At 39.6% G+C, this 22,459-nt stretch overlaps 1 protein-coding gene and 1 long non-coding RNA gene across 2 annotated transcripts in view; one reads left to right on the top strand and one right to left on the bottom strand.

The window, feature by feature from the left end:
- Window positions 1–13,095, top strand: part of LOC122670430 (UDP-N-acetylglucosamine transporter UGNT1-like) — a 73,652-nt gene extending 60,557 nt beyond the window's left edge. Inside the window, exons 4-11 of the mRNA XM_043867302.1 lie at window positions 9,457–9,618; window positions 9,728–9,861; window positions 10,325–10,455; window positions 10,545–10,589; window positions 10,701–10,798; window positions 11,969–12,076; window positions 12,691–12,747; window positions 12,846–13,095. Coding sequence (XP_043723237.1) covers window positions 9,457–9,618; window positions 9,728–9,861; window positions 10,325–10,455; window positions 10,545–10,589; window positions 10,701–10,798; window positions 11,969–12,076; window positions 12,691–12,747; window positions 12,846–12,920 — 810 coding nt within the window. The 3' untranslated portion in view covers window positions 12,921–13,095. The remainder of the gene's footprint in view (window positions 1–9,456; window positions 9,619–9,727; window positions 9,862–10,324; window positions 10,456–10,544; window positions 10,590–10,700; window positions 10,799–11,968; window positions 12,077–12,690; window positions 12,748–12,845) is intronic.
- Window positions 13,096–21,174: 8,079 nt separating this feature from the next.
- Window positions 21,175–21,932, bottom strand: LOC122671977. Its single transcript, XR_006334423.1, has 2 exons — window positions 21,878–21,932; window positions 21,175–21,574 (listed from the first exon to the last, which is right to left on the bottom strand). It is a non-coding gene; the product is annotated as an uncharacterized LOC122671977 (long non-coding RNA).
- Between the last annotated feature and the right edge of the window lie 527 nt (window positions 21,933–22,459).

Below are 22,459 nucleotides of genomic sequence, written 5' to 3'. Positions count from 1 at the left end.
CAATCAAAAACAGATTTTAGAAAGTGTTTTTATAATCTAATTTTTATATAAATTAGTTACCTAATTAGCTATAATTAATCATTGGGGTGATGTCATGTGACATCAGGGGGAATCCAGCTAGGGTAGGCTATAGGGAATTGATTCCACACTGGGGACATGGGTCCCACAGATGGAAAATACCATTCTGCCCCTATATATTAATTAATTGATATTTTATGTATATATACATAAGGATAGATTATAACTTACAATTCAGTTTAGGAAATGGAGAGATTCTGCATACGTTCGAGCCAACAAATCTGACACAAGTAACTCTGGTGCTGGGAGCCGGCAGGATTTTCAGGCTCAAGAATAGCTAGCTGTGATGACTCCCTGGAATCCTCCACAGGTGAGTCGAGGAGTTGATCTGCATCTTCTACTGATGCAGCCCACAGCATCGAGGCAACCGTAGACACAGAACTAGAACCTGAAATCACACAAGTTCCAAAGTTCAAACTTGCAGTGGATTTCACAACGTTTCTGGGCTGGCATCATTCCTCTCACTTGCTCTTGCCTACTTATCACCACATTCGGGCATCGATGCGGCGTGTCGCATACCGGAGACGCCCTAGCCAAATAAAGACGAGAAGACATGATAACAGGAAAAAGAACAAGAAGCCAGAAAACAAGAGGATCCATGCAAAACGGTGATTGGCTGAATAAATAAAGTGCCGACAGCCGACCTCACGCACTACTATATGAAAATAGATATAAAGTAGATAAGAATATACAAAAGGGTACTTAATGCGTTAAACTACAGTCACACAACTGAAAAAAATGTGCATATTCAAACAAAGCAAAATATCGGGATGGTACAGCAGTGCATAGAACTAAACAAAGAAGTGCTTAAAACTAACAAAAAATAAATGAAGCTAAAGTACAGAAGTAAGTTCAGACTAGCGTCAATAAGAGGAGCAAGTAGTACAACATGGTATATATAAAAATGCAATCAAGGCTACAGCATATATGGCCAAACAAAAAAAATGAAACGATTCAATAGCAAACAGAAATATAACAGGTTCTAACACACCTAATGCATTAAATCCAGCTAAGCAAGGCACATAGGTGCTAGAGCAGTGCTTAACATTAAATGAATAATGCAGAGAAGCAAACAAGTAGATCAGAATAGCTTCAATGTTAGGAGGGGTAGGTAAGGAATCTTTTTTTTTTTTGGTAAGAAGGTAAGGAATCTACAAGCATGATATATACAAGCAGCCGATAAACAAATCAAGCATAAACAAATTAAGCTAGAGTTGCAGGGAAACTAGCAAAGCAAAGAGGTGGATATGCAGTATAAAATAATAAAAATTACAAATAAAATTAAAATTGTACCCAGACTCCACAGCCCACAGGTGCAACCCAGGACAACACAAGGAAAACAGGGGTTGTGGGGATGGGAAGAAGGCTAGAGGTGGGGCTGATAGGGGATAGGTGAGATGGGTAGAGGGATGGGGGTGAATGTAGTCGGTTATGGGTGAAGAAGGTCGGAGATGGGTACTGGTGAGTGGGCCAAGACGTGGAATCTACTATGTTTTTTTTTAATGCCCTTTGGTTCTGGATGATGGGAAAGGGATTGGTGGGGTAGAAGATGAGGGGTAAGAAGTCGGGGTGGGGCTTAGAGGAAATCTATTTGTCTACTATGATGTCCACTTTTTAAGGTAACTAAATGCTCCTCTCTTTTCAAAGTAGGTGTTTACAATAGATAAATCCATAAGCCACAGAAAAATCTAAAATTGAGATCCCCTCCTCATTCCTCTCTCCGAAACCATATCCTCCATGTACACCTTCATAGCCTCTACGATCTTTCCCAACATGTCCATTCAGATCGCCCCATATAATAATCTTTTCTCCTTGATGAAAACTTTGCACTAATCCATCTATGTGTTCCCAAATAGTAACTTATTACTTTCATCCAATCCTACTTAAGGTGCATAAGCGCTAATTATATTGACAACCTCTTTCTCCAACACAAGCATGATGGATATAATCCTATCTCTAATCTTTTAACATCCACCACATCATTCTCTAAATCTTTATGCACTATTATACCCACTCCACTTCTATCACTTTTATCCCCTGTTCACCACCATTTAAAGTCGTCCAACTCCTTATCTTTTTTACCGTTCCATCTAGTCTCTTGAATACAGGCTATGTTAATCCTTCTTTTCCTCATAACATCTATCAATTCTAGAGTCTTACCTGCTAAAGATCCAATGTTCCAAGATGCTAATCTAATCCTACACTTTTGAACTAGCTTTTTTTACCCATACTCGCCCACGGTGCGAGAACTCTTGTCTACTTGTCACCGCATCCGGGCGCTGACGCAGCCCATCACTTAGAGGGGAAGCCCTAGCTAACCCTTGCTTACTTTCCACTACACCTGGGTCATAGTGTAGTGTGCCGCTTATTCTGTCTGAACGCCCTAGCATAATGTTCATAATATAAGGTTTTAGAATCCATGTAAAAGGGTTTGGCTGGTTTTTTTCAGTTCCGACTATCGACCTAACACATCAACCCTCCTCCTTTATCCAGGCTTGGGACCGGAATCAAACACTGGCAGAGTTCAGTATCTTGCATTAATAATCCTAATTTCTTATAATGACACTTGTAACAGAGTATAGATGAAGAAAACTAGAACCGAGAATGGGGGAAGAAGAGAGAAAGATAAGAAGATGAGGAAGAGGAGAGAACTGTTAAATTAATCAATCTCCCTCATAGTGCTTGTATTTATACTCTCAAATTACAATAGAAAGGGGAACTCCTAATCAGATTAGGAATTCCTAATCATGATAGGATTCTAAGTTACAATAGGAAAAGAACCATGAAATAAAACTAGAACTAGAACTAACAACTCAAACTGAAACTAAGACTAACAACTCATAGTAGAATTAGGACTTGACATAATTAGAAACTAGGACTCCAACTAGGACTAGGAAAATAGAAGATACACATATCAACCAAATCACTGTTCACTTGAACAGTGTCACATGAACAATACTTCAACACTCCCCCTCAAGCTGGAGCGTACAAATCACCTAAACCCAGCTTGGTACAACTTCAACGAAAAGTAGGCCCAAATAGAGCCTTTGTAAACATATCACCAAGTTGATTGGTAGTAGAGACAAACGGACTAGCAATTAACTTCTTCATAACAGCATCCCGAACAAAGTGACAATCAATCGCAATGTGCTTGGTCCTTTCATGAAATACAGGATTACTTGCAATATAGATGGCGGCTTGATTATCACAAAACATTTGCATAGGCTGAGTGATGGGAAATCCCAATTCTTGGAGCAAGGATTTTACCCACATCAATTCAGCTGTAGTATGTGCCATTGCTCGATATTCAGCTTCAGCACTTGATCGAGTAATAGTTGTTTGTTTCTTGCTTTTCCATGTGACCAAATTACCACCCACGAAGGTACAAAAGCCAGTAGTAGAACGCCTATCACCATCAGCACCTGCCCAAATAGCATCAGAAAACTCAACCAGATAAGCATTCCGATTAGGTCGATAAATAAGACCTTTACCAGGAGCACTCTTCAGATAGCGTAATACATGGCAAGCAACATCCCAATGAATTTTCTTTAGACACTGCATAAATTGACTAATAACCCCAACAACAAAGGATATATCCGGACGAGTGACTGTAAGGTAAATGAGTTTGCCAACTAATCTTCTATATCGATGAACATCTGAAAAATCCTCACCCTCGATGGACCTAAGTTTCTGATGGGGATCCATGGGAGTATCTGCTGGTTTGGAAGCTAGCATTCCAATGCCAGTCAGAAGGTCAAGAACATATTTCCTTTGAGATAGGTTAATACCTTTCTTGCTTCGCAAAATCTCAATACCAAGAAAATACTTGAGAACTCCCAAGTCCTTCATCTGAAAGTGTTGATGAAGATATGCTTTAACTTGGGCAATACCAGAAGCATCATTACCAGATATAATAATGTCATCCACATAAACTACCATCACCACCACTTTTGAATTCTAACTGCGAACAAAAACAGAGTGGTCTAACACTGTGAGAATCCTACCTGAGTAACAATGGAGATGAACTTATCAAACCATGCTCTTGGAGATTGTTTCAACCCATAAATTGCCTTACGAAGCTTGCAGACTTTGGTAGACTCTCCCTGAGCAACATACCCAGGAGGTTGCTCCATATAAACCTCCTCTTGAAGATCACCATAGAGAAAAGCATTTTTGATATCCATTTGATATAAGGGCCAATCAAAATTAACAGCCAAAGAAGTAAGGATCCGAACAGAGTTCAGACGAACAATAGGAGAAAAAGTCTCAAAGTAATCCACACCATATGTTTGAGTATAGCCTTTAGCAACTAAGCGGGCCTTCAGCCGCTCAACAGAACCATTTGGGTTGTATTTGATAGTATATACCCACCGACATTTAACAAGATCCTTCCCAGCAGGTAATGAAACCAGAGTCCAGGTATTGCGAGATAACAATGCATCCATCTCTGTGTCCATGGCAACTTTCCAACCAGGGTGAGAAAATGCCTCATGGTGGGTGTGAGGGATAGACTTAGTAGACAATGCAGAAGCAAGTGGGTAATAATGGGAAGGAAGATGAGAAATAGAAACATAGTGCTCAATAGGATAAACAGTTAAGGATTTTTGGGTACAAGAGCAAGTACCTTTACGAAAGCAATAGGTAAGTCGATGGAGCCTTTAGCATTAGAATCAGATTGACTGTCGGGCTGATCGGCATCCGTTGTATCACTTGGCAAGACCGGAATAGTAGGTGTTGTGGGTAATGGAGGAGGAGCCGGTACAGGTGGCGGAATAGTGGTGGCTGGTACAAGTGTAGTGGTGGAAGGTAAGGGCGGTGGTCGACGTCGATGACAGTGATAGACCTGAATTGGTGAATGAATAGGAATAGTGACAGGTATGGGTGGACCTAGAGGATCTTCATTGTTCATAGTGGATGGTATAGTAGAAGAAAAATAGGGAGTATTTTCAAAAAATGTGACATCTGCACTAATAAACTGTTTGTTGGACATGGGATCAAAACATTTATACCCTTTTTGGGTACGAGGATAACCAAGAAAAAGACATTTAATAGAATGAGGAGATAGTTTATCAATGGCGGGATAAAGAATGTGAACAAAACACACAACCAAAAACACGTGGTGGAGAAGAAAACAAAGGACTATCAGGATGAAGAATAAAAAACGGAATTTTATTTTGTAAAACAGAGGATGGCAAACAATTAATAAGATAACAGGCAATAAGAACGGCATCACACCAAAAACGTTTGGGGACATTCATGTGAATCATAATAGATCGGGCAACTTTAAGTAAGTGCCGATTTTTGCGTGCATCCACCCCATTTTGTTGTGGAGTGTACGAGCAACTAGTTTGGTGAATAATACCATGGGTGACGCAAAAATCAGAAATCTCAGTTTGAGTGTACTCCAAAGTATTATCTGAACGAAAAACTCGAATGGATGTAGCAAATTGAGTCTTTATTTCATGATAAAAATTTTTAAATACAATATGAAATTGAGTCCGATCATTTAACAAATAAACCCAAGTGGAGCGAGAATAATCGTCCACGAAACTAACTAAATAAGAAAACCCTAACCTATTACGAACTCTACACGGACCCCAAATGTCAGAATGAACAAAAGAAAACAATGAAGAACTTCTAGGTAAAGTACGGGCAGGAAAAGAGGCACAATGATGTTTGCCTAGTTCACAAGCCTCACATTCAAGGTGAGATGTGGACTTGCAACTAGGGACCATTAATTGGAGTTTAGGTAAGGATGGATGACCAAGCCGGAGATGCCATTGCATGGGGGATGGTATGGTAGTAGATGTCTCAGCAGTGGAAGGTTCGGTGCTATCCAAGTAATACAGTCCACGCTCAAGCTCTCCACCAATCTTCTTCCTTGTCTGAAGGTCCTGAAAAACACAATAAGAAGGATAAAAAGTTACAGAATAGTCAAGGGACTTAGTAAGTTGACTAATAGATACAAGGTTTAAAGGTAACTTAGGAACATGAAGAACAGGAGAGAAGGTCATGGAAGATGTTGGAGCAACAGTTCCATGGCCAATTATCTTAGTAGAGGATCCATCAGCAAGGATAACATTGGAAGGGGTTTGAATGGAATTTATGGAAGAAAATAAACTTGACTCGCCAGTCATGTGACATGAAGCACCTAAATCGATGAGCCATGAAGTAGAAGAAGGGAAAAATGCAGCATTACCTTTATAAGCTAGAGTGGCGGTAGAGGTGGAGGCAGATGCAGCTTCAAGGTGTTGGAGGTGTTTGACTAGCTGGTTGTAATCATCACGAGACACAAATGAAGTAATTGGACTCTGGTTCATGTCACTGGTGGTTTTCTCATTAGCAGTGTCAGTGGTGGCAGCATTGTCTAGTTCATTCGCCCACTCAGGTTTTCCATGCTTGGCCCAACAAGTATCCACTATATGATTTGGTTTGCCACAATGAGTGCACTGGCGGGCAGATTTGTCAATATATTGAGATCCTGTACCTCGTCTACCAGAGCCAAAGCCACGGCCACGGCCTCTAAATTGGCCACGACCACGTCCCCATCCACGATTAGCAACAAATGCTGAGTTGTCCTTGGGAATATTGTCAGGCTTGGAGGAATTAGCCAGACAGTTGAGAGGAGAAAAAACTTCATTGAGAGAAGGAACCTTCTCTCCTATAAGTAACTGACTCTTCACAGACTGGTAGTCAGGATGTAGCCCAACAAGAAATTTTGCAACATGAAACTCATCTCTTTGTTGCTTTAACTGATCCAGATTAGTAGTCAAGGATTGGTGTATATGCAGTTCTTCAACCATGCCCTTATAATTGGTAAAATACTCATTCAAGGTTTTATCTACTTGTTGGAAGGTAAAAGTTTCTCATATAGATCATACCTACGGGAGATATTCCTTTCTTGAGAGAAGCTTTCATGCAAGTCATTCCAGGCATCCTTAGCAAGAGTGTGAAACATCACATTGGAAGCAATAGCAGGTTCAACACTGTTCCAAAGCCATATCTTTATAATAGAGTTTTCACGCATCCACTCCTCATGAGCTGTAAATGTGGTAAGATCATTAGGATCATGATTAGGAGGATCATCTGTAATATATTTCAGTTTGCCCTTGGCATGTATGTAAGCTTGTACTGCCTGGATCCATAATAAATAATTTGAAAACTCCATCTAGGGTTTAATCCATAGCAATATGCAGCAGTGGGTGCTGCACCCTTTGAAGAGAAAAGGCTTTAGAGATCATCTGTAATATATTTCAGTTTGCCCTCGGCATGTATGTAGGCTTGTACTGCCTGGGCCCATAATAAATAATTTGGAACTCCAAATAGTTTAGTGGTGGTAATCTGTATTTGGCAATTGTCCGATGGTGGTTTAGGATCAGCCATCAAGTCCAAAAAGTAATAGCAGCAGCACAGTAATCGGCTCTTGAACAGAACCTGGTTAGGTTTAACAGAGAAACCCAAAAAAAAAACAGCAGTAATATTCCAACCAGCAGTAGCAGTAGCAGTAATCACAAACCGCTCTTACTCAGGTTCTGATTAGGGTTTGAAAATCTGAGAAGAGTGGCAGGAACCAATTGGCTGCAGTAGGGTATGTAAACCCAGAAGTGGCAGCAGTAAATAGGGGTTTGAAAACCCAAATGTAGTAGCAGTAAATAGGGTTTGAAAACCCAAAAGGAAACAATAGAGAAGATGAACTGCAAGGTGAATCTGTAAGAGAAATCAGATTTCCCAAATTAATGGATCAATTGGAGATAAAATAGCACCTGATATGAAAACCCTCAATGGGTTATTGCAGGAAGTAGTAGAGAGAAAAATTAAGTTGAATCTGCAGTCTTCAATAGTAGAGAGGATCCACAGATTTGGATCAGTATTATATGTAGAAGAAGTCTTCAACAAAGGCAGCTTCAACTTAAGGATCTCCAATCGATCTAAGAACTCAGGTAGATAGTATTAGTAGAAACCCTAGTTTTCACTTGAAAACTCCATCTAGGGTTTAATCCATAGCAATATGCCGCAGTGGGTGCTGCACCCCTTGAAGAAAAAAGGCTTTAGAAGACCCTCAAACCAGAATTGCAGATTACTTCCATTCTAAAGGTGATGCTCTGATACCATGTAACAGAGTATTGATGAAGAAAACCAGAACCGAGAATGGAGGAAGAAGAGAGAAAGAGAAGAAGATAAAGAAAAGGAGAGAACTGTTAAATTAACATAATGCTTGTATTTATAATCTCAAATTACAATAGAAAGGGGAACTCCTAATCATGATAGGATTCCAAATTACAATAGGAAAAGAACCATGAAATAAAACTAGAACTAGAACTAACAACTCACAACTGAAACTAAGACTAATAACTCACGGTAGAATAAAGACTTGACATAATTAGAAACTAGGACTCCAACTAGGACTAGGAAAATAGAAGATATGCATATCAACCAAATCACTGTTCATGTGAACAGTACTTCAACAACACTGATACCTTTACGTACTCTATCACTTAACTTAAACACCAACACACTTTCTAAACAATACCATGGCTCATAAAAGTAAGCCTAAACACTACCACAAATTACAAATGTCACCACTCACCACACTACTAAATGTCCTCACAACTTCGACACAACCCATATTGGTTGGTGAAAGTGCTTGAAGAGAAGCCCGATCCCTTTTGAAAGGGTTAGGGATTCAATTTTCATGAGGTCTGAATTATCAGTTCCAATTTATCAGTTAGATGGAACGCTTGTCTCTCTATGTTGTCCATTAACAACTGTTTCTGACTCATGTGTGGCAATTAAGCTTATTCATGGGGTGTGTCACTTTGTCCAGAATAAACTTGGGCTGCCAGGTCATAGTGATTATTGCCTTTGACTAATCAGTCCTGAATGAAGCTGGTAAAGGGTTTCCTTGTAAAGCTCTCAGAAACTTTCATAAGTTTTTCTTCCAGTCGAAATCACCCTTAATATAGATATTAAAGCATGAAATATCCTTGGGTTCTGATGTCACAAAATACACTGAGTAATGGAGTGGGATAACTTTTCAGAGACAGTTCAATCTTTTGCTATAAGGATGTCAAAAAGTGCTATTATAGATTCCAGAAAATCTATGCAAGAGCTCCCTCCCCCCTCCATCCAACATAGGGTTTGTTTAATGTTTTTCCAATGAGTCGTAAACTGTTGAATTTGATTCCACTAGTTAATTGTTTTGATGCTCTATTATTGCATTCATGCTTCAGTTTTTTCAAGTCATACAATACCAACACTGATTACACAATTTGATTTCTAACACCCACCCCCCCTCCCCCCCAAAAAAAAATGTTGCTAAGACAGACACAATGTTTTTTGCTTTGTTTATTGAAGTATTTTATCTTGTATTTGCTACAGATGATATGTTCATCTGCATTCCTCTATGCATTGAGACGGTGGAGAATTATTTCTTTCACAGTTGGTGAATCTCGAGTTCTTACTGATAACTCACCAACTCTTGTTCCCCTTAAGACATTGATTCAGACATCACCTCTTGCAATAACTTATTTGCTTTACATGGTATGCTTACCTGTATAGTTTTCCAATTTTATTTTGATGAAGAATTGAGTTCTCTCATGTGAGCTTTAAATAGTGTATCACTCTATCATTATGTTTCCCCCGTTGAAAGCTGGCATCAATGGAGTCTGTGCGTGGAGTTAATGTTCCCATGTACACTACCCTTAGGAGGACTACTGTGGTATTTACAATGATTGTGGAGTATCTTTTGACGAGGCAAAAGTATTCATCTTCTGTTGTTGGCAGGTAATGGCCCTTTCTCACTGTTGTTTTCTTGTAATGCATGCATGTTTGGTTGAGTTGAGTACATGCTAATATCTCAATCACTCTAACATTCATCTTTCATTATCTGAAGATTAACTGTCCATTTGTACTGAGCATGCGATTTTGATGGTATTGAAGACATGCTGATGTCTGAATTTTTTGTCTGCTGTATTTCATTCTCTTAGAGGGTGATAACCTAACAATGTAATAATTGAGGTGGATTGGTGGACCAGTGCTGTATAAACCTATATTATTTGTTGCAATAGAGGTCTACTTCTTTTAGCTCCTTCAATATGAAGTCATAATGCAGAAGCATGCTGAGTATAAAGTTCAGGATAGAATGTCCCCATTTTATGTTTTGTTTAAATTCATCATGATTTCTTTGGCTTCAAACTTTTTATGTTTCTAATTCCTTTTTTAATGGTAAATCCAAGGGTTTCATCAGTGTGGGGATGATAGTTCTTGGTGCATTTATTGCTGGTGCTCGAGACTTGTCATTTGATTCCTTTGGCTATGCAATTGTTTTCATTGCCAACATCACTACAGCAATATACCTTGCAACTATAGCCCGTCTTGGTAGTATTTCTTATATCTTCCAATATTTCATTCTTTCCTACTGGAATTTGCTGTTTGGTTACTGAAATATGGTATTTTTATCATCACAGGCAAATCTAGTGGCCTTAATAGCTTTGGTCTAATGTGGTGCAATGGTGAGATAAACACATGTTAAGCTGACCCACATTTGTTCTTTTAGTGTCACAGTACATTGATGTTTAAAAACTGTGGTTGCTCTAGCTTATGTTATACCTATATTTTTGTAGGGATAATATGTGGACCAGTGTTGCTTTTCTGGACGTTTGTCCGAGGTGACTTGGAGATGACAATGAATTTTCCTCATTTATATTCCCCTGGATTTCAGGTGCTTCCTGTTCACAGCCAAACTTGTCTTTCTTATTGCATATTGTATGATTGGAGCACCTTGGAGGTGTTGGAATGATGTTACTTTTGGACAAAGGTCATGGATTTCTTGCTTCTGTCTATATGCTCTGTTTTTTCTATAGGTCTGTTGATGATTGCATACAGATTCCCGTGCATCTTATGCAAATCTATTGTGCATTCAGCTCACATGCTTCTTTTGTGCTGTGTTTTTTTTCCCCTCCTTACCAATGTTATGCTTATTCTGACCATGTCTTATATTTTTCTTGTACGTGATGACTTGTACAAGTGGATCAAAAAAGAGCTAGATAGCCGTTTCTCTTACTAGGAAGGTATTATGGTTTACCAGGATATCCTTGGTGAGATTTTAACTGCACAGATTTTGTTTTTAAATTTGAAATTTATAGGTTTATACGACCAGCCACGTTGTATGGAGGAGAATGTTGGTCGACCAATAAATAAGTCATGCATAAAATTAGTGCAGCTGAGGGCAGAAATTGTTATGGATGAGTGGCAAGTTTTGAAAGGATGTAACTAGAAATGTAGGCTGTAGGCATTTTTGTTAACTTGTTGTGGCACAAGCAGGGGACAAGATGAAGAAACCATATTGATATGGTTTAATAATGTACAACAAAATCCATCATGCACCAGTGAAGAGATATGGTGCAAACTTCTTTTTTGTAACTTTTAATGAATACTGTTATGGTTCAAGGCATCAAGAGAATAAGAGTAAGGCCTAAAAAATGACTTGGTTTGAAGTAATGAGAAAAAAATATAAATGCTTATGATCTAAAACAAGGAGTGGCAAGATGTGGCCCTACCTTTATTGCAATGGCTGAACATGATTCTTGTAGGCCAGTTATAGCCCACCTGAGTTGTTGATAAAGCTTTGTTGATTTGATTAAGTTGACTTGAGTGTCTTGGAATTTTTCATATTTCAGAGCAAATTCAAAATTCCACATTTTTCTTCATTTTAATCGATCTTCAATTCTTCATGTTCCTTTTACACAGTTAGTGGAATCAGTTATCGTCTTAAATATACGAGAAGACAAACATTTACATTATCTGGTTGTTCTTGTTGTGGTATTTTACCCCCCCCCCATGCATTAAAGTTCAGTGGGTCTAATTAAAAATAGTGCATTTTTTTTTGCAGGCTGTCATGCTTCTTTCCTGTATAATGGCTTTCTTATTGAACTACTGTATCTTTGTGAATACGACTCTTAATTCAGCGCTCACACAAACAATGTGCGGTAATTTAAAGGTTTGTTTTTACCAATCTTTTGTAGTACCTTGCACATTAATATGCGCACACACACATCGATCAAAACCTTCTTTGGCCCTGAGACAATTATTAATGTAATGAATGTTCTGAAGCCTGGATCGCAAGTTAAACCAGCAATTGATTGTTCAATTGTTCTGGCCTTCTGTTCAACCCCAAGTCCTCAAACAACCACACGACGTATCTTATTGACAAAATCATTAAACTATATGAAGTAGATACTAGATATACTAAAATAATAATCTTCCTTTCATCACCTACCTGTGTTTCTTTCTTTGTTGACGATGAGAATATGCAGTTCTGCAACAATATGAACAAAGTATCGTGTGCCATATAGAGCCTATATTTTTGGTAGGTACAACCTCAGGAGATCATCTTCACATATTGATGTGGTGGATGATTGAAAATACTCATTTTCAGCAAACTGAGAAAAGATGTTGTATAGTCCTGCACATTTTCATGTTATCCTCTTCATATTACAATCTTCTCATCAGTTCACTTTATGTATAGGAGATAAGACTAGACCTTACACTTGTATGGTATGGACAATAATCCCTTACATTATCTCGGCATTGCCGATCTTTGTTCTGTGGCAGGATTTTTTTACTGTCGGGTTTGGCTGGCTTGTATTTGGTGGGCTTCCGTTTGATATTGTATGTTTAAGTTTCCGTTCTGTCTTATCTTATTTGACGTCCTCTACCCAAAGTTTTTGTTTTTCTCATATGAACTATCTGCCATGTTTTGTTGCCAGTTGAACGTTATTGGGCAACTTCTTGGTTTCCTTGGCTCTGGTTTGTATGCCTACTGTAAGCTCAAGGGGAAGTAGCAAGTCATTCTCCAGGAGCTTGTTTTCAGTTGGTGGTTCTTATTCTGGTTGATGTTGCTGTGCCTTCATCATCTCCTAATTTTGATTGAATGGTCCCTGCCTTATTATAAGGAGTGGCTGATGGTTCTTTGTGGTGACGGAAGAACGTTTTAGCATATAGCTTTTGCTATATCAGGATAATTTATAGTAGGTCAGGGATAAGAACTTAAATGTAGAAGTGGTTAACGACCATCTGATGTGCAGTTTGATTTCTTTAAGGAAATGAAAAATGTCATTCTGATACATCAATTGTGCAAATATGGGTTCAAATATCTCTTGCAAAAGGTGACATCATGTGTTCCTTAGTTCTGCAAAACGCTTTTATGAAGCAGTGTAGCTCAAGTGCATCAGCTGTTAGGCCCTGGGAGCAATGTTTTATTTCATGGCAGTGCTTCCATGTTGGCCCTCTTCAGATGGTTTCCGTGTTTGAAATCCTGTTATAAATGCTTGTCCTCTTGTTTTTTTTTATTTTTTTGTTGTTGCTTGGACCTCATTTCAGATATTTATTTACTTCAATCTTTGCACTGTATAGTGATCAATGTCAAATTGTTCCCCATATGGTGCACACTTATCATATCCTGTTCTATTCATCTCACATATAAGAAGTGGATACATCATACATGCTATGTACTTATTAGGAGTTGCTAATATTTCTCTATGGGATCTGGGTGGAATTATTTAAATTTTTATTTGTGCACTCTTTTGCTTTTACAATTGGTCTTGAGGACAAGACAAAATTTTAGGGGGATGGATTATTATGTGTCGGTATGAACGTGAGTAGTTGTAAGTAGTTAATATAGCCTATATAACTATGTTAGTGGTTACGTACACGTGGAGTTATGGTTATTTGTTGTAGTTATTTCGGAATGTAACTGAAGTTGTACATGAGGTGTGGGAGAAGTTTTAGGAATTAGTTACTACTTGTTCGGCTTTGCCTATTTAATAGGCTAATATGAAATGGAAGATAGACTTTAAAATCCCTAAAATTTCTCTTAAATGAGATGAGATAGGCTTTCTCATCCAAGTGGATCCGGATCGTCTACTTCCAAAGCTTGTATTTCCATTCTACTTCTATGTCCTCTCACTGTGCCACCTGGCTTGACAGCCATCCAACAACTGAGATTAAAAAAATTCAATTTTTTTTTTTAAATCATAATGGGATCCTTGTGAACTACCTTAAACCCCAAAAAGAAACCCACCCGACCGGTTCGGCTCATCAACACAAAACCCATTTCACTCAAACTAAACCCAAACCTCTCATTTGGTTCAGATCGTTTCGAAGAAATCCCTAAAATTCCCAAATCCTCTCCATCTCTCCAAAGCTTCTCTCCCTATTTTTTTAGCTGGTTTCTTGAATTGGGTTATTTGAACTTGAGAGGTCGTGTTGAAGTTCTTGCGATTTGGATGTTGAGAATCAGAACTCTGCAAACGATTTCACATCCTCATTGTACAAGAAAATGGCGAAGAGAAAGACAAAGAAGACGACGATGAAGATGGAGAGATTGTTGTTCTTACAGCCACTGCCGACGTTCTTCATCCTTTTTTTGTTTCTCATTATCGAAATTTTCTACCGACGAATTGAATCCAGATTTCAGAAACCTAACTTTTAAGTTTTGGAGTTTTTTAATTTCCCTTCCATTGCTTCAACGCCTTGCTTCCTCAATCACTCAATTTGGATTCATCTCCTTTATACTTGCCATCTGAACAAGGGATTCAAAATACGGAATGATTTTAGAAACCTAACCTTTTAAGTTTTGGAGTTCTTTAATTTCCCTTCCATTGCTTCAATGCCTTGCTTCCTCAATCACTCAATTTGGATTCATCTCCTTTATACTTGTTAGAACAAGGGATTCAAAACATAGAATGGGGATTCCGGGATTCAAAACACAGAATGGGGATTCCAACGGAGAAGAAGACACCTTCAGTGGTAGTAATTTGGGGCTTTTTTTGGGGGATTTAGATGGATACAAGCATCACTTTTAAAACTCTTATCATCCAGATTGTGGGTTTTTGAAGATCTTTAAATCGAATGTATATGAGAATCTGAGAAATATAAAGTGTGGTTAACATCCACACTTATGAATGAAAGAATCCATGGTGAATCAGGATTTCAACTTTAAACTTTACCACTGAGACTTCTCTCCCTCTTCGGATTTCTACCCCAATCTTCTCTGTGTTCTCAACATCTTTAGGAGAATAAAGTTGCAATATTTGACAGAGACAACTCCTAACCACGAAATTTGAAGATTTGGGCATTCTTTGAATGATAGTTACAATGTAACCCAAATAATCCTTTATTATCTGTAAAAGAACTGTTGAATGATCGAAATCATGGCCGGTGAAAGCAAGATTCATCGCCATGAAAGTTGCGAGAGAGAGAGGTATCTAACCTTGATGCGATGTTGACTGAGTATTCGAATATGGATGGGTTTTAACAATGAACAACCGAACCATGTAGATAGATAGACAGATAGAGAGAGAGAGAGAGAGAGAGAGAAACCGTGGGAAGAAGAAGAACTGTGAGCTTAGATTTGGGGATTTTTAGTTTTCTAAACGATTTGAAACCTAGTTTGGTTTGAGTGTTGAAGGGTTTGGTTTGGGTGAGTTTGGACTGGTGGGTGGGTTTGTTTTTGGGTCTAAGGTGGTTCAAATAGGATGCTATGAGGTTTTCAAAAAAATTTGAATTTTTTTAATCTCAGTCGTTGGATGGCTGTCAATCCAGGTGGCACAGTGAGAGGTCATGGAAGTAGGATGGAAGTACAAGCTTTGGAAGTAGAGGATCCAGATCCCATCCAAGTCAGATGTCCGACTTCGCCTATAAAGCCAAAAACCTACCTTAATTGTTCTCTCTCTCTCTCTCTCTCTCTCTCTCTTCTTTATTTTCTCTTTCTATTATCCTTGCACGTATCAAATGGCATCAAAGCCAGGCACGACAGAGGAAATCGACTGTCACGGGTTTATACGGGAACATTCTCCTCTGTCTAACGGCTTAAAACAATAGTGGATGGAAGTGATTTGTTCAACAGAGATTGATCACCTCGGGTCCGTATAGGATTTTCATTTGCCTGTGACACGTTGCTTCTCAAACCTCTAATCTCAAGTATTGTTGGACCAATGAGTTCGTGGGCATAACATCCAATTCGTCTCCATTGGCCATTGGAGGAAGCAACTTGTGAATTACCCCCAAAAAAATTTGAGATCTAGGTGAGAATTATTTTAATTTTCATTTGTAACTAAGTGTTCTTGAGAACAAGACCAAATTTAAGGGGGTGTGAGGATCCGTTCTCGCCGCGTCGCGATGCATAGGGTATTATACTCCTCAATGGAGAGGAGTCTATGTGTCAATTAACGGGGGATGCAGGTCATGTTATTCATGTGAAATGGAGTTGCCACCTAGGATTAGGGCCTAGGACCCAATTGATGCAGCCCTAAGAAGGGTTACGAGATTATGTTTGGTCTGAACAGAGATTCAGGGTAAGCGGTCAGGTTACGAGAGTGGGAAGATGTTAGGCACCCACCTCGCTCGGGTAAATCGGTTTTTCTACTAGATGTTTGTTTTTGAATATTCTCCCTTTATGAATGTCCTATACCCACATGCATGGCTAAATAATGATGCACAAACTATTTAAATAAATTAAACTATGTTATACTAACTACTATGTACACTGCACATGAATACTTAAGAGTCTGCATCATGCCAAAATTAAAGGTTAACGATAGAAATATATATATGTATGCTAAATCAATGCGATTATGAAAAATACAAGATGCAGAGCGTCCCCCGGCTCAGGTGGAGACAAATGACTGACTTTGTGTTATAGCCACACCCGAGATCCTAATTATTTCTTATTTTTCCTCATGATGTGTAGATACTGCTACCTTGTATGCTTGTGAGCTGTTCTCAATTGTGGTAAAGCCCAACTACAAGGTCATCGATTTCAGCATGGGTTTGCCCGTCGAGGAAAGGTTTCATAACCGGGAGTGGGGGAAATTCGTCGATGGCAACTTCGTTGACTACCCTCCTAGTACAAGCCCTAGTAGCCAGGAGTACCAGACGGAACACCCTATGTCATGCCATATCAACATTTCACTCACTGATGAGGTCAGCATCGCAGTGGGGAAGCTCTTCGGAATCACGGGGGATACACCGTGATAGACAAGGGCTAAGTTACTAACCTCTTGATATGTGGTTTATCCTCCCCTTTAAGCCCTTGAAGTGTGGGCTTAAACTCCGAGATTTTTCTTCATGTTTCAGCCCTTTTAACTGCAACAGATTTACGAATGGACCCACTGTTAGTGAGTCCGTCTGATAATCCGTTCGTGCTGTAAGGCTTGTTGTGTGTTTCCTTGTGTGGGACCCACGTATCTATGTTCCGGACACGATGGCCATGTCCTCGAACATGATGGACCCTACTCCTAACCTCCCTCACAATTATTGGACCTTGATTGTGAGCCCACAAGGCCCAAAACCTATTTTAACCAGAACCATGGTTACTAAGGCCTAGTCAAATAGGCCCTAAGTGGCCACTTCCTATAAATAGAGCCTAAGCCATTTATTGGCTCATTTAACACTCCACCAAAATAAGGACCGATCATTCAAGAGGAAAAGAGAAAGAAAAGGAAGGAAGAAGAGAAAAGGGAGAAAGGAGGGAAGGTCTTGCCACTTGGAGGGGCCATCATTGGCTCACCTTGCTTAGGTAAGAGCTCTCAAATATCTCTCTTCCTCTTCTCTAATTTTGAATTTAATGGCATTTATGGAGTTCAGTTTTAGCCTAGGGTTCCCTTGGAACCCAATGTTGCTAGTGGAGCACTTACCTAACTCATGGATGATTTAATGCTCATCCTTGGACCAATAATACCTTACTTAGACCTTCCCATTTTACTCTTGACCATTAAACAACCTTGACCTAGAAATGGAAGCCTTGGAGGGATCCAATTCTTGAATCCCCAAGACCAACTTAGGGCTAGGCTCTCTTGACATTATTGGACCTTGCAAATGACCCTCTCCAAGCCCTAAGAACATAATACAACTAAGGATTTGGGTTAGAAATCAAACAACTTAAGAAATTCGTATGCTGGTGCAAACGGATTCACAAACAAACCCAAGCATCGGCCTCTGTTCAACAATCCGTTCAGCAATTTAAGGTTTAAAATTTGAATGTTGGCTTGAACGGATTCACCAACGGACCCAGGATCGTACCTCCATTCGAGAATCCATTTAGTCCATTTTATCCCTTTCCATTTGGGTTTTTCATTACTGAGAATGGATCCACGAACGGACTAAGGCTCCTGCCTCCGTTCGAGAATCTGTTCGAGTTCTTTTGTGTTGTCATGAATGGCAGCTTGTGGGGACTCTTTGTGGGACCCACCTACACTCTTCTAACACCCTATTCATGCATCCCTAAATAGCCTAACTTGTACGGCAGAGCGCATACCAAAGTAACCTATTCTAGACACAACATATTATATGCAAATCTTTGGTGAGTGGGTTTGGGCTTTGTTGGGTTTACTATTATCTATACATGTATTAACCATGTTATTGCATCCTCATTAAGCATGTTGCATAATTGCATATTCTTTACCTTGATTGTGAATGGATTTATTAGTGTTATGGGTTATGCTTCATCTTGTATCGGTTTACGGTGCCGGATGTACCGATACCAAAACCCCAGAAATGTTCATAAACTTATATTGCTTGTCATATTGGCCTGTATGTGCTGTATCGTGTTGGTACCCGGGTGCTAGATGGAATGGGACGTTGATGCACCCGTAATACCTCTCGAGACGATAGGATTTGCATGTAGTATATATGTGGCTAGGATTCATTTCCCCTATGCTACGACCCTTACCAACAGGGGCTTAGGTGTTGGGTGATCAAAGCTTCTTGGCTTATGGAGGAGAGAGGTCAGGTCAAGGATGACCACTGATCATCAGGGTCTATCTCTGGGTGGTTTTGGTGGCTTCGACCGGCGCAGCCCCCTAGTGACAATTGAGGTTTCATTGTGGTGATAACATAAGTGACCCACAGTATCTCCCGAGTTGTCACAGTACCGTATACCATTCACTTAGACTGTGTGTTAGGTGAAAAATCTACTAGCATTTACATTCATCATGGACTATGTGTGAATTGTGTGTTTGTGCATTCCTCATCCCCTCACTAGCTCGGTGGAACAAACCCCCATTGTACATACTCTTTTAGATTATGATGCAGATGACAGATACTTCGTTGGTCTTGAAGTCCAGTCCGCGGGATATGATGATATCGGTACCGAGGAACCGGAGGCTATGTCGGAGGAACACGGTGATGGATGTCCTTGTGATGATTGCGCCTATGGACCGTATTGATGCTGTTATCTATGTGTTGAGCAACATATTTACAACACATGTATTGTAATTGGTGTCAACATTGCCAAAGTGTCTGCATTTAATTGGTAGATTTAATGGACTGGTTAAATTGAGGACCAAGTGTATTGGTTCAATTTCGAAGTGGCTCAGTTTGAACCAAACCAATTCTGTTTTTGTGGATTGATGATAGCTTAAGTGGAATAGTGATCTCAGCAGCACATGCACATTAGTTGAATATAAATATAGCTACTGCCCGTATGATGCCCTGATGCAGTGTATATGATGATGGACAACATCATGCATTATTATTAAATAAAAAGAGAAAAAGAAGCTGCCACATGCCCTTTAAGGATTTTTCATGCACATAAGTTCAACAAGTGTTAGAGATAAACCTTATGCGTACACAGCAGATTGCATAGCTATTGAGTTGGTTTAAAAATTAATAAAAGAGGAGAAGGCAGCAAACATGTTAAACAAGGACTCTAGGAGGAGTCTCGGGCAGATTTCAGAATTCTTATATGGTAATTTGGACAGCTGGCATGATGGGCAAGAAGTTCCACGAAATTAGAAACTCTCCCTCTTGGATTGGACATAATCTATTTTTGGACTCTTCTTATTCTCTAATACAGATCCGCTACAGTTAGAGAAAGGATTTGATTCTTTTAAATCAAGGTTTCCTAATTAGAATAACCTTGCGGCCCAAGTTTGCACATAGAATGGAAACTCTTAAGTTTCTTTTTTCTCTCGCAGAAGTTGTGCTGCCTAGGATTCGGCTCTTATCCAACCGTGGCGGGAGCTGCATGGTGTAGTACCCCTAAGATATTAACACGTGGCACCCAGTAAATCCAAGGGTCTCAAATCTCTGCTATGTAAATGCACTCTTTACTCCTCTCTATTGACGACCCAACCCGGCTCGGATCTCACACTTCCAATTTTAAAAAAACGAAAGCAAAACCAGTCGTCTTCCTCGTTCTCTTTCCCTCTTTTGCTTGATCTGCTCTAAATCTCAAACCTCACCATATTTCGGTTCTTGGCGCAGGAGATCCGGCGACGGCGAGAGGTGGCGAAGACAAGAGCTGGTACGCCCGTCCTTCTCTTCCCCTAACCTCCTTTGCGATATGGGTTCTGAACCCAAAATTTCAAAACCTAGAACTCACCTCACCCTTTCGGTTCTTGGCGCAGGAATCTAGCGACAACGAGAGGCGGCGAAGACAGGAGCAGGTACACTGGTCCTTCTCTTCTCCCGCTGAGGTCGATAACTTGAAGGGGGATTCGAGTAAGGCGAGGAAGGAATTTGGATGGAAACCCAAGGTCGGATTTGAGAAATTGGTGAAGATGATGGTTGATGAGGATATTGAGTTGGCCAAGAGGGAGAAGGTGCTTGTCGATGCTGGTTATATGGATGCACAACAACAGCCATAATTGGATCTGATGAGATTTGATTTCCTTGTTTGTTTCATTTTGTTCTTTATCACTTCTTCTTTAGAGGTTATTTTAGAATGATATCAGAAATTCGTAATTAGGGAAATAGGTATTCCCTTTTTCTGTTTTTTCTTTTAATTTATAATGTAATTCATTTTTTTTCCCATTACTCTTCTTGTTTGATCTGATCAATTCAATTCTAGAATTGCTATGCTTTGTGGTGTAATTGGCTCTGTTCATCTGGGCTCAGGATCTCTGCTTTTCTATATTTTTAATACACAGTAGAGCGGTGGATTCGAGGAAGATGAAATGCGGTTGGACAATGGTTACTCATTGCTGATCTCATTTCTGCAATCTTTCTTACAATCTGTAATTGTTTTACTACCATGAACCCTGGCAAGAGCATATGCTAGTATTTAATTTAATATTACTCGATGGAAGGCGAGACTGAAGCAAAAGGAATATTTCATCTTATTTCAATATTCCATGGTCCTCTGAAACTCAATTCATCTTACATATAATGCCAAACTCTGGATATAAAAAGGTGATACGAGACAACAAATATAAGCAAACCTCGGGGCAGGAATTTTAAGACACTACTACAGTACATAAAATCTTCAATCCTGTGTCCCTCCATCTCCCTCCCCTGCCCATTCCACACACACCTCAAAGACTCAAACCGGGCAACCTAATGTGCAAACAGAACAAGATCCTGAAAATACCAAGCTATAATCAAGCTCAACATCAGTCTCTACTGTAGATGCTCATGAGAAAAGGCTGATCAAATGTCTTCAACACCTCTGTATTCGAGGTCTTTCAGAGATATTCTCATCTTTGCCATTTTCTATCTGAATAAAAAAAAATTCAATTTGTTAGAAGAAAAAATCATCAGTAATAATAGTAAGGATGATTCGTCTAGGGATACTACTATATTCCCCCTATATCTGTCACACAGTATAATGAGTCTGAAATTTCTTCAAGATAGATGTATATGCAGTGGCATTTTCTGCAACTAACACAATTATATTAGAAAATGCCAGTTCAAGCAAGTTAGTTAATGGACATATATCCCTGTAACATTTTCTATAGCCTAAATTAACCAAGTGAAAACAGAACAAGACAACAAGATATAGAAGTCTAGACTAAGTTACCATGAGGAGAATGTGTTCCATTTCCCTTTACACCCTGTTGTGATGCTGATCACTGCATACGCAACAAGATTCAGAACCCATAGCGCAAAGGAGGTGAGGAGAAGAAAAGGACCAGTGTACCTGCTCCTGTCTTTGCCGCCTCTCGCCGTCACCGGATTTCTACTCCAAGAACGGAAAGGGTGACGTGAGTTCTAGGTATTGAAATTTTGGGTTCAGAACCCATATCGCAAAGGAGGTTAGGGGAAGAGAAGGACGGATGTACCTGCTCTTGTCTTCGCCACCTCTCGCCGTCGCCGGATCTCCTGCGCCAAGAACCGAAATATGATGAGGTTTGAGATTTAAGGCAGATCGAGCAAAAGAGGGAAAGAGGAGGAGGAAGACGACTGGTTTTGCTTTCGTTTTTTTTAAATTGAAAGTGTGAGATCCGGGTCAGGTCGTCAACAGAGAGGAATAAAGAGTGCATTTACAGAGCAGAGATTTGAGACCCTTGGATTTACTGGGTGCCACGTGTCAATATCTTAGGGGGGTGCTGCACCATGCAGCTCCCGCCACGGCTGGATAAGAGCCGAATCCTGCTGCCTA

This window comes from Telopea speciosissima, chromosome 8 (assembly GCF_018873765.1).
Source record: "Telopea speciosissima isolate NSW1024214 ecotype Mountain lineage chromosome 8, Tspe_v1, whole genome shotgun sequence".
Taxonomy (NCBI): Eukaryota; Viridiplantae; Streptophyta; class Magnoliopsida; order Proteales; family Proteaceae; genus Telopea; species Telopea speciosissima.
The sequence above is the reverse complement of the archived record's forward strand: the minus strand, read 5'-3'. Positions and strand labels throughout refer to the sequence as shown.